At 44.8% G+C, this 12,028-nt stretch overlaps 2 protein-coding genes across 3 annotated transcripts; one reads left to right on the forward strand and one right to left on the reverse strand.

Moving 5' to 3' along the window:
• Positions 1-1,285: 1,285 nt before the first annotated feature.
• Positions 1,286-8,013, forward strand: LOC125966647 (sex comb on midleg-like protein 2). Its single transcript, XM_049716999.1, has 15 exons — positions 1,286-1,446; positions 2,487-2,583; positions 2,672-2,731; positions 2,817-2,887; positions 3,025-3,259; positions 3,337-3,425; positions 3,518-3,761; positions 4,039-4,298; positions 4,404-4,503; positions 4,581-4,784; positions 4,949-5,113; positions 5,267-5,395; positions 5,662-5,865; positions 5,989-6,149; positions 6,392-8,013. Exons 2-15 carry the CDS (start codon positions 2,562-2,564, stop codon positions 6,515-6,517), a joined length of 2,070 nt encoding a protein of 689 aa, XP_049572956.1. The 5' UTR covers positions 1,286-1,446; positions 2,487-2,561; the 3' UTR covers positions 6,518-8,013.
• Positions 7,424-11,342, reverse strand: rai2 (retinoic acid induced 2). 2 transcript variants are annotated; one of them, XM_049717026.2, is made up of 2 exons: positions 11,121-11,342; positions 7,424-10,659 (listed from the first exon to the last, which is right to left on the reverse strand). In XM_049717026.2, exon 2 carries the CDS (start codon positions 10,629-10,631, stop codon positions 9,210-9,212), a length of 1,422 nt encoding a protein of 473 aa, XP_049572983.1. In that variant the 5' UTR covers positions 10,632-10,659; positions 11,121-11,342; the 3' UTR covers positions 7,424-9,209. The 2 variants fall into 2 exon arrangements, with proteins under 2 accessions (XP_049572983.1, XP_049572993.1); XM_049717036.2 differs by having other exon boundaries at positions 7,424-10,681.
• Positions 11,343-12,028: the final 686 nt, after the last annotated feature.

Genomic DNA, 12,028 nt, shown 5'->3' on the forward strand with positions numbered 1-12,028 from the left:
AGATCACACGCCTTGTTCCGGACAAGCACACGGGACGGTCTAACGAAACGTCTACTTGAAAAATTGTCTGTCTATCTATCGGAACATCTTGTAATGGAAAAAATACTATGTCCAAAAATTATTTCAATAGAAAGCTCCATCTCATAATCCAAAGTATCAACATCATTTGTCCCACATCTGGAAAGTCATGTTCCAGAGCATACCACACCACACAACAGTTTATAAACCTACAAATATGAACAACCATCTCTTATACATATTTCAGCAGTACCAGCCAAAAGGCCACAGGGTATGGCTCAGAATATGGGTTCACCCTTTTGGGTATGCAACAATGACGCTCCCACAATTATTGTTTCATTATGCTAACTTTTAGGTCATGTTGGAAAGCAAGTGCATCTTATTCATCGTATAATTCAATCATGCATTAATAACTATTATCACTCATGCTTGCGTGTTCAAGTATTGCTGTAGCTAATACTGCTCTCTAGTGGAAATAAATAAAAACGGGCCTCGACAACGAGGGACTCCACCACAGAACGAATAAAGACGGATACATTTGTGTTGTTGTTGTTTTTCTCTTAGGGTTCTGGCTACCGAGAGGGTAGGATGCTTTTTGCTCTGCTCCCTCAAGGTTACAGCTGCAACTGAAGAGATAACGGCATACTGACACACAGACACCTTAAAACGTTTTTAACTTTTTGAGAAAAAAACAAAAACTATGGGGCCAAAAAAGGATAATGCTACGTCTGAGTCTTTGGAAACGCTCAACAGTCAAATGAAAACTATGGAAGCTTCACCGCCTGCCCCTGTGACTGCGCTTGTGAAAAGTCTGGAAACAACAACGGAGACTCGACTGCTCGCATTAGAAACGAAGATGGAAGAAATTGCATTTTACGAAGATGGAAGAAATTGCATTTCTCTAAGCTGAGGATGTTAAGAAAGACCAGCTGATTTTACATGGGAAAGAGGATGAATATAAAGTTGGTATTGGTGAGCAAAGTAAATTTTCTGAAACTGGTTTGCAAAAATAAATGTATCTAGTGGGTTGGTTGGATGAATAAATGTACTTATGATAAGTATCATACTAATGATACTAAGTATCATGACTTAATTGATAAGTGACAAATTAATAGCGAGTCTCCGGAAAGTCAACTGCTCAGCTCGCAGGCAACTCCGTAATCTGATTGGCTAATGATAACAAAAATAGATTCTGATTGGCTGGACGCTCTACAATGTCCAATGATTCATTGGCCGTAGTCCTCGTCTCATCCAATCAAATTTTCGTTGGAGAGCTGGTAAGCGTCCGATCTTCGACACATATTACATGCGTGTCGCACACACACCCACGCACACAAAACAGAAGAGAGGAAAAGATGGCAGCTAGCGATTAGGCAAAGAAAAAAGTGCTTACATTTTTCTGCGATTTTCCCAGAAAAGGCGTCACCGGTAAGTTAACTCTGCCTACGAAATTAAACTTATTTGGAGCAACTATTAAATAAAACCCAAATAGAAGTGTTGGGCAAATTAATCAGAATGGAAGGGAGGACGATGTCGCCCGCCTTACAGTCAAAAAGAAAGAAAGAAAGAAAGAAAGAAAGAAAGAAAGAAAGAAAGAAAGAAAGAAAGAAAGAAAGAAAGAAAGAAAGAAAGAAAGAAACGTTAGCCAACCTAGTTAGCAAGCGCGGCTAACTTGTCAACAAGGGGCTCCGGCTATTACCTGGCGCACGTTGTATACTGCGTAATGTTTACACGTAATAGCAGTGTCCGGTCTATAATTCGTGGACCACAATAGTTTGTTTATTATTAGTTTATAATGTATGTACAACATTTGGCTAACCTATGGACGTTAGTTGGATAATGTAAAGTGATATGAGTACATTTTCTCATTACATAACCGGCAGCATACCGGTAACGCATGAATTGTTACATAATTACTACGTTATACAGACCGTACCTTTCAAACTTTATATCATACTTGGTTCAAGAAATTTTAACTTTGAATTCAAAATGATTCTAAAAAAAAAAAAAGTTGAAAAACGATCTAAGAAAATAATTTTACAAGACTTCAAAACACAAAGTGGTCATTTTTACAATGTTGAAGTAATTGTTTACAATAAAAATTGAAAAACCCTGAAAATGCAATTTTATAAGGCTAAAGTTGTCTTATGTAAAAAAAGTTGCCATTTTAATCACAGTTATCCAAGTAGAAAATATCTTTTACCCTTATCCACAATATTATGAAGTTGTATTTTTACCAAAAATACATATATGAAATTATGTACCATATGTCCGGGAATAGATTTAAAATGTTCAAGTTCTCATTTAAAATAATTCAGAATTGTATGACAATTGTATGATTCTGGAAGCATTTCGAGTTTTTATCATTTTTGTGTTTCCAGACACAAAATGTAAATATTTGACATTTTGCAACCAATTTGTGTCCATGTCTGTAACTGTATTTTCATCTTTGCAATATGTATTTCTAGGACAAAAAGCCCACAGGCAGCAGCAGCAAAAGCAGCCTCTTATTGGGTTACAAAAGGTCCCCATTTCAAGGCAATATGGGAAGAACACCAATTAAAGGTAAGAAACAAGACTAAGTTGTATTGTATTGTACATTAGCACTTCCCTCCAGCCTTGGATTTTTATATTTGATTTTTTTCCTTATTAGAGCAAAGGGATGGTAAAAAAGAGAAACAAACAGCAGGGACGACACCAGAAGTAACCAAAGGCAAGTTGCGAGATGCAATTTTTACCTCCTTGAATCTTGTACATTAATTGAACTTGGAAGTGAGCTCAAATGTGTCTTTCCTCAGAGTCTTTTGCCTGGGAAGAATATCTCAAAGAAACGTCATCGTCACCAGCGCCACAGAGTTGTTTTCGTCAGGTATGGTTGTGATGTCATAACCTTATTATTTAATTTAAAAGTAGGGCTGGTTGGTCACTTCAGGTGTCGGGTCGGCACGATTTACAGAGCAGATTATGGGGTTCTTACCTCGTCTTTGCTCATGTTGTCATACTCAGGCTCATGTCCCACCGTCCAACGACTTCAATGTTGGCATGAAGCTGGAGGCCCACGACCCCCGCAACGCCACCTCGGTGTGTATCGCCACCGTCATGGGGCTGACGGGAGTGCGCCTGCGGCTGCGCCTGGACGGCAGCGACAACAGCAACGACTTCTGGAGGCTGGTGGACTCCTCCGACATTCAGCCCATTGGCACGTGCGAGAAGAAAGGAGACATGCTGCAGCCGCCACTGGGTAACAGTTCTTTTACAAAAAAAACTGTCAATGGGGGAAAAAAAAAATCAAGGTAAGGTGTTTTTGTCACTCTCCAGGATTTCGCATGAATGCCTCCTCGTGGCCGATGTTCCTACTGAAAACCTTGAACGGAGCGGAGATGGCTCCGGCGACAGCCTTCAAGAAGGTCTCCTCACCGCATAGGCCGCCAGCATGCACGGTCACTTTGATGGAGCCGCCGCAATGACACCCCCCCCCCCCCCCCCCCCTCGCTTTCAGGAGCCCCCAAGGCCCCTCCAGAACAGCTTCAAAGTGGGCACAAAGCTGGAAGCAGTGGACAAGAAGAATCCACATCTCATCTGCCCGGCCACCATTGGCGAAGTGATGGGCGACGAGGTCTTCGTCACATTCGACGGGTGGAGAGGAGCCTTCGACTACTGGTGCAAGTACGACTCGCGGGACATCTTTCCCGTGGGCTGGTGCTCGCTGACCAAGCACAGCCTGCAGCCCCCCGGCAATAGCTGTAAGTGTTGCAGCACAGCTGCCTAACGTTCAAGCACAGGTGATCTGGTGACTGAGACTTAAACAAACTCAGGAACTAAATACAGGCAAACTTGACAAGACAACAAGGTGCACCTGGACCAGACGAGTGGCTGAAGAAAGATGATTGAAAAATAAGGTGGAAACGTAAACATACGTAGACATGACAAGACGCGCGGACAAAACGTGACAAAGCAAAATCAAACCAAACTAATGCCAACAAAAATACAGACCTTGACTTTCTTGGTGTTACACCACAGTCACTCTCACGAAGAACCTGCCTGCCCTGACGTCGTCACCTTCCAAGCCCAGCAGGCGCTCCCTACAGGCCCCCTACAGACTGCCCCACCCGCTGCCCAGGCTGCCCGTCAGGAAGGGGGTACGCGGTCGCCGGCCCAAGAGCGAGACCCTCGCTCTCCTCAAAGCCGCGGCCGAAGCCGCCGCCGCCCAGAACGGCAACGGCGCCATACAGGTCACACCTCGACCACATAAGAAGCGAGGCCCAAAACCCGGAAGCAAGGTGAGACTCGAGACCATCGAGTGATCGCACGACTGAGCGGTGAGAAATTGTACTCACGTTTTTGAGTGTCAGGATTCATCTGTGTTTCTTCCTGTGTGTTTCTAGCGAAAACCCAAGATTCTCCAAAGCTTGTCACATTCAGGTGCGCCAGCCATCCGGGTTCAACGCGGCAGCCCTGCCAGCCTGCCCACTGTTGTATCGACAGGTGCTCACGTCACGTCCATGCCAGCCTTTTATCGATCGCAACATCCTCTCACGTTTGTCCGTCCTTTTCCACGGCAGTTTGTGTGTACGTCAACAAACACGCAAACTGCGGCCCGCATCTGGACCGCAAGCAGCTGCAGCATCTGCCGGATCACTTTGGACCGGCGCCTGTCAACTCCGTGCTCCAGCAGGTGGTCCAGTCCTGTTTAGACTGCGCGTACCAGCCCAAAGTGTTGCTCGATGCTCTGCAGACGCATTCGGGGAGCGGAAAGGTGGTCAGAGGTAACACACAATTGTCTCACATCATCTCGACCCCAAAAACAACAAAAAACAAACACATTTCCTCCAACTGGTCAGTTGGAGGAAATGGTTTGCTTTTCTGCCATCTTGCGGCATTTTGGTGTTAAGTGAAGATCTAACAACAGAGATGACCGTGTTGTTCCCAGTGAGAACAGACGAGGGGGTCCGCGCGGTCAAGCTGCCTTCGGCCTCTAGCGCCGCCTTCGTGCTGCGCTTCCTGGAAACGGTGTGCCGTCACCTGCAGTGCGACAACCTGTTCAGCAGCCAGCCGTACAGCCACTACGCTGCTTCTTACGACAGGACCAAGGCAGGTAAATGGACACATGGTCAATGACGGTCTAGAAAGAGTTTTTTTTTTTTTTTTTTTGCGATTAAACATGGTTTCAGAATTAAATGACTAATATGTCACGAAAGAAATCAACCTTGTTAATTTACACAAGTTGTGGCGTTTTATTTACTCCCAGTCAAAGAGGAGGCACTGGACTTGCCCTCGCTGGCCCGGTCGGGCAAGCGAGGCTTGGCCGGGGTTTCGCCTCCGTACGCCGCGCCGCTGTCACCCAAACATCTACGCACAGACGCCCACCCTTCGGAAGGTACGTATCTACATCCTTCTCATGACATCAATATTTGTAACGAGACGAGAAACGTGAATTCACACAGCATATTACAGTATAAATTAAAAGTTAAAAATACATTATAAATACAAAGAAACAATAAATATTACATAACTGACCACTGTACCATGGTTGTGTTACAAATGACTAAAGTAATAATATTAACTCACTTTGAACTTCAAGTGTTGTAGAGTGTATTTGTTGATCTGTGGTTATTACCATGACACATTTTGCCCGTTTTCCAGCCGAGACGCTTCCGCACGAAGATAACGTCTTACTGAAGGAGCAGCGCTACATGGGCTCCGCTTCCAACTCTATGATGCCTCGGCCGCTGGTGGCACGCAGTCGTTCTGAGTATTGCTCCTCGCCATCCGGCGTCACCCCCATGCCCCGCCGACTCTCCTCTAATCCCGCAGAGCTGGTGTCAGCGCAGCTCCGGCGAGTCGAAGGTGCGCATCAGATTGTTTTTTTGTTTCGGCGGTAGTAAATCTCTCTGCTAACCAGAACTATCTCGAAGTATCCCAGAAGTAAAAATAAATGTTTCTTTGCTAAATGTTTTCGTTGGGCCACAGCCAGCTCTACCACTGGACCAGAGAGCAGCGTCACGGAGAGGGAGGGCTGGCAGATGCCCGCGAGAAACCCAGCGTCATGGTCCATAGACGAGGTCATGCAGTTTGTGAGGGACGCCGACCCTGCGACATTGGCACCGCATGTTGAATTATTCCGAAAACACGTAAGTTAGCATTTTATTCTCTAAAACCCTGAAAAGTTAGCATTGGTGTTTACCTTGTGATTTGAAAAAAAGTTAACCATTGTGTTTTTTTTTTTTTTTTTTTTTACACAAGTTACTGTTTTGTAATTAAAAGTCTGTAAATTAAATGTGGTTGTTTTTATCAGTACTAGTAGACTCACTTGCTATTGATTGTTTTATTCTCAAAGCATGCTAGCTGCTCATTTGTGTGTTTGTTTTCTCAGGAAATCGACGGCAAGGCACTGATGCTGCTACGGAGTGACATGATCATGAAGTACATGGGCCTCAAGCTGGGGCCCGCCCTCAAACTGTGCCACCACATCGAGAGGCTCAAGCAGGGCAAAGTGTGACCCACAACTTGATCATAGAGGACAGCAAGAAGACCCACTAGTGTGACCCACTACCTTCTCCAACTTTTAGAGAGTGAAGGTTTTCCCTCCATAGTGTTCTTCTGACTTTCTATTGTCCGGGATGCACCACCGAGACTGAAGAATGTTTCCCAACGCATTTCCTTACACACTCACACCTCATGTCGTTTAACGGCGTATTAACAAGGAATGGGCACTATCGACAACTACAGTGAAGGGGAAAGGAACCGAGCCTTGCAAATAGAGAAAATCTGCAACTAATTGACACTCTTACCCGCACTTATGTCACATGCCAATCTGTCATTAGCGTTTGTTAGAGCATTGAAAACCGTATATCTTTTTCAAGCCGAGCGAAATTGTAATCGTCAGTCCACCATTACAATGTCAAATGCTTCTCAGTCCACCCCCCCCGCTCAAAAAAAAATCTAATATCAGTGTAACTACCTCCAAACCGTTTGATTCTAAAGTTTTGCTTATCTTAACCAGAATCCCTTGTTGCATGAGGCCAAAGGGACAATCCTGGTGCACCCTAAACTCCTCAGCTGCTGCCTTCATCCTTTGTTCAATGACACTGAAGCAGTTGGTCCTGATGGCATGTCATCAGGAGGTGAATGAGGAAGCAGTACCAAAGGTAGAAAAATGCTGCCCATTTAATGCCTTGCTGTCTTTGTCCTTCTTCTTCATCTGTATTTCGCAGTTAGCAAACAACTGTCGATACATTGCTGCCACCTACTGTACCTATGCCGTCAATTAAGTCTACGCAAGCAAAACCTGTTTCATAAACAAACAAAATTGAGATCAAATATCAAATGCCCATCCCTGATGTGACTCATGAACTCACCACATAGTCAAGTATTAGTCTAACATTTCCTAAGGATTTTATATTTGATTTGACTTAGTATTTGTCAGCCCACTCTTCCTGGCTTTAACACACGAACGAGCATGCTGCCGAATGTATATTTTGTAAATGATGGAATTTTTTAGTCTATTTGTAACATGAAATAGGAAATACTGTCCCAACGCGGCGCTATTGCAAGCGACAACTCTCAGGTCAATGGTGTTTTTTAGCGCCATCTTTTACACATGCAAATTTGTGATTGATGTGATGGATTGGATTATGTTTTTAACCTAACCTCAAGTATTTGATAAAAGTCTTGCGTTATTTGCTGATTTTTAGATGTTGAATCAAAGGAGGGAGCTTCCCGTTTAGTCAGGCTGTAATCTTGTCTAATTGGAGAAAAAAGTGCTTTGCCACCATTTCCAGGCATCTTTGTGAAATTGAACACAAAGACAATTCGGAGGATAAGTTTTAAAAAATCCATTCACTCACAAATGCTAAAGCACAAATATGTGGGTTTCTTTGTACTTTTTTGTTGTTTTTGACTCATATCAAAGATCCAATCAATGCTTCCTCTTTCTGTCAATTTGTATTTGAAACATTTCTTATGATATTGCATTAGATAAAAGACTTGTGTTCACTTTGTTGTTCACTTTACTCTTCACGAGCACTGTATAGCAACAACACCAGCAAAAGTTTTCTATAATACGGAGAATTCCAAATTCAAAGGCACACATTTGGTGGAAAAAAAACTTTATTAAAAATTATCAGACCCCAATAATGCTTAATCATCAAAATGTTGTTGCGACTTAGCTTTAGGGGTCACCAAAGTGAGTGACCCATAAGATCTGTTTCATTTTCAAGCTGTATAAATATTCATTCATCCTCCTATGGGTTATTTTTAATATTATTTTACAAAGAATAAATTAACAAAGTTGATCAGATCAAACAGAAAAAAAAATTACATGATAAATAATAAATATAGATCTAGCGCGTAAGGCTTTCATTTGTTCATCACAAACATAATCACAATTCAACAGGCACAAAACCCTGTCACCTTTTTCTTCTTGTTCACTAGACTACCACCACAAAGTGCACTCGGGAAGGAAAACAAACTAACAGCCAAGTTAGCATCACCGCTAAGCCTAACGCTAATCTTAACACACTTATGTACGCCGACTGTTTAAATGCTGTGGAATAACAAAAAACTGGCCTCACAAATACACAAAAATGTGCTCAAAGTTAAACACTTTTTTTACTTGTAATGATACAAATTTGCATTACCAGCAGTCAAGCTATAAAAGATACAACTTGTGTATTGGGATTATAAAAAAAAAAAAAAAACGCCCGCAAATGGAGCTGGCATATGCTAACAGTTGTTGCCAACCGGGCTTTCCCAAAACTAAAGGCGCAAACGACCTATTTGACCTCAAGCACCTCAAACATATCAGTAATTTCCCAAGCATTTGGTGACAGTAACATTTCACAAGTGCCTTGGCTCGATAAAGATTAGGAAATATTGAAACACATCCCGTAGACCCGTAGTGCTGTTAACTTAGACGTAAAGAAGGAAAAAGCCCTTGAGTGTGCTCTTGAGCAAACCCTGCCTAGGTCTGACTTGAGGTTAGGCAACTCTGGGCCAAGAGCGCCACAGTTTTGCTTCTTACGTTTCTCTCTTCCAACACACTCATCAGCAAGCTCCGTAAAAGCCTCAAACACATTGTGATCATTTCAGTCAAGTGTGTTGGAGTAAGAAAACGTTTGGGACCGGAGTTGCCTGTCCTCGGTCTAACCGGTGTGTTCCAGTGTTTGTTGCTCTGCTGGCGGGGTTGCCACTTACTTCCTGGGTAAAAGCGTCGCCAGTCTCTGCTTCTTGATGGGCAGGAAGTGGATCCCCTGCGAGCTCACTTTCTTCAACTTGATGGCACGATTTTTACCAGCGACCCTCTTCAGGGATGTATCGGGACCATGCTGGGAGGTCTGGGGTGGAAGGGACGTTGGAAGCTCAAAAAGCTGGGCTGGCATCCCCTGGATCCCGTCTCGTTTGATGGAGAAGTTCTTGGTGGACACCCCTTTGAGGCCCTTGATCTTCCCACACAAGATGGCCGGGATGGCGTCCTTAACTGAGACAATAACCTTGGCCGTCTGCGGGTTGGTGACCATTTCCAGATTGGGCGGCCCCGGCCCCAGGGAGGCAGACCCACCAGTGCCACCATCCAACATCCACTTGTGCTGACGACTGAAGTCCAGAGATGCCAGACTACCCAGGATTTTAGAGTCAAGATTGGCGTTAGGTTCCATAGAGCGCCTGGGACCATGGGACAGGGAGTGGTGTCTCTGGGTGGCAGGCACAGACAAGTCCAGCACGCTGTCTTGATGCTGTGGACTGAGGTATTCCTGTTTGGGTTCGACGGGCCACGGTCCTCGCATAGACAGGTCCAGGACTTGCGGCGATGAGCTACTCTGCACTGAGTCTAGGTCTCTGGGAGTCTGAGTGCTTTTGGTTTCCATGCAGATGGCTTTTGGCAGGTTGCTCTTGGAGTCTTCCGTCTGAGGAACGGGGATGGGCAGCGGGATCGGCAAAGGAACCGGCAACGGGATCACAACAGGATATGGGACCAGGAGAGTTGCGGGAGGAACCAGTGGGGCCAAAGGGGACGAGTAGGTGGGTGGAAAAAATGGGGAGCCTGGGGATTGGCAGGTGCTGGGACCGGTTTGGGGCGGGAAAAGATCTTGTAGGATTGCAGTAAAGGCGGGATTCTGGAGGAGGGAGAGCAGGTTGCTATCTTGCATGGGTTCTGCAACAGACTTCTGCTCCACGAAGGACAACGGATTGGGGCACAGGATATTGTTCTGGGGGATCACAGCAGGATCCAAGACCAGCGGGAGGGAGACCTGGTTGGTGCCTGTCAGCAAGTAGGGCGCCGCCCCCATCGATCCCAGTTGGGGCCCGTGAGCCGCCGCCATCTGGAGGTGGATGGGGAGCAGCAGTGGGTTTTCTCCCAGACACATGGGGTGCAGAACGGTGGTGGCCATTTTCACAGCCACACCACCCGCTGGAGCACCAGTGTCCGCTCCTACTGCTGACCCAGGTGGCTCTGCAAGCTCTACCTTGCTTAATCCCACAGTGCAGGAGTCCTGGGAAGCAGACGGAACAACGCCTTGGTTCTCTTTCTCTGGAATTTCTGCTTCTCCCACCATGTCAGAGCGCAACACTTCATCAGACGCTTCCATAATTCCAAGGCTGTGAGTCTTCATTCAGTGGAGACACTCGGCCATTGTAATTCTAGAAAAACAAAACATAAAAACTGTAAAAGAAAATGAAATAAAACTTTTTTTAAACGTGTTTTATTGAATGAATTATAATTTCTTGCTGTCGTTACATATTCATAATGGACGGACATCCAGGACGGCAAAGTTCGCGGTGACGCGCACGTACTGGGGGAGCGTGACGTGAGCGCGCCTCGGTTGCCATAAGAACAGAAGACGAACATGAGTGACACTTAGCTTTAGCCTGCTAGCATGCTAACCTTCCACTAAAACCCACACTAATCAGCTGAGCCACGCGACAACAACGAGCCACACCAAATCAAACAGGCCATCTCAATAACAACACTATGCTATAAATGCAGAATTTTGCAAATATCTATTTAAAAATAAAATCAACCGGAGCCAAGCCTGCGTCATCGTCCCTTTTTCTCCCTTCCCTTTAACGTTGGTCCATCAATGAAATGTTCAAGTCCTCACCTCACACACAGAGACGATCAAAGCGGACACACGGCAGCAATTCGAGCGCAGCCGGCGACGACAAGCCACCCCCTCCGTGATTGGTGAAAGATTGCAATAAATATTACTAATAATTATAAACCGCATAATAGAGGGGGGAAAAGCGATTGGGCTTATCTTGTCATTGCGGTGCTCTCGCTTCTCTTCACCGGCCAAGTGACGCCACCTCGGAATTGCGCGCGCAGCATCCGTACTGGCCACTCCCCCAATTAATAAAATACCCCCCTTCATAAAATGTTTAACCTTTACCTAAAAAATATTAACTTTTTATTTTTGAAAACACATTATTTTTTCAAAATATTAGACTTGTTTCGACATGACCTTTAGCTAAAACTTGAAAATGCGCTGTCCAAATTATTTTCTTAAGCCACAAAAATATCCAACTTATTTCCTAAAAATATCCCCATATTTTTTTTTGTCTCATCAAATATGCAGTCTTGATGTGGGGGTGGATTGGATTCCCCCAAGGTCCCTATCAGTCTCCAGCAGCCTCAGGCTTAGCTTGAAGGCCCACCAGGGAGAGGTGGGGGTGCTTATATTGTTCCACGGGGAGGTGCTTTATTGCACTATAATGAGTCCACCCCCCTCCATAACACCCGGGTGGCGGATTTTAGTGTGATTGCATGTCCCTGCACCCCCAAAAATCTCGTTTATTGTTCCTCCTTTAACACGTGTTCTCTGAAACGGTCAGCACCAGCATACATGTTTTTCTTCGAACATATATTTCCCCCCCAAAATTATGGCCTTGGAAATAAATAAATAAATTTAAAAAGTACAAGTCGTTGGATGTCTTTTAATCCAAGGGATCTCCCGGTCTCCCCCTAGTGGCCAAAAGTTTAACTTGACGTTGCATCGACATGACAATGAAA

This window comes from Syngnathus scovelli, chromosome 10 (assembly GCF_024217435.2).
Source record: "Syngnathus scovelli strain Florida chromosome 10, RoL_Ssco_1.2, whole genome shotgun sequence".
Taxonomy (NCBI): domain Eukaryota; kingdom Metazoa; phylum Chordata; class Actinopteri; order Syngnathiformes; family Syngnathidae; genus Syngnathus; species Syngnathus scovelli.

Excerpts from the sequence above, each read along its gene's own strand:
- LOC125966647 (XM_049716999.1), top strand. The coding sequence starts at position 2,562 with ATGGGAAGAACACCAATTAAAG. Across the intron at positions 3,260-3,336 it reads CATGCTGCAGCCGCCACTGG|GATTTCGCATGAATGCCTCC; the intron begins GTAACAGTTCTT and ends GTCACTCTCCAG. Across the intron at positions 5,866-5,988 it reads GCAGCTCCGGCGAGTCGAAG|CCAGCTCTACCACTGGACCA; the intron begins GTGCGCATCAGA and ends GTTGGGCCACAG.
- rai2 (XM_049717026.2), bottom strand. The coding sequence starts at position 10,631 with ATGAAGACTCACAGCCTTGGAATTATGGAAGCGTCTGATGAAGTGTTG.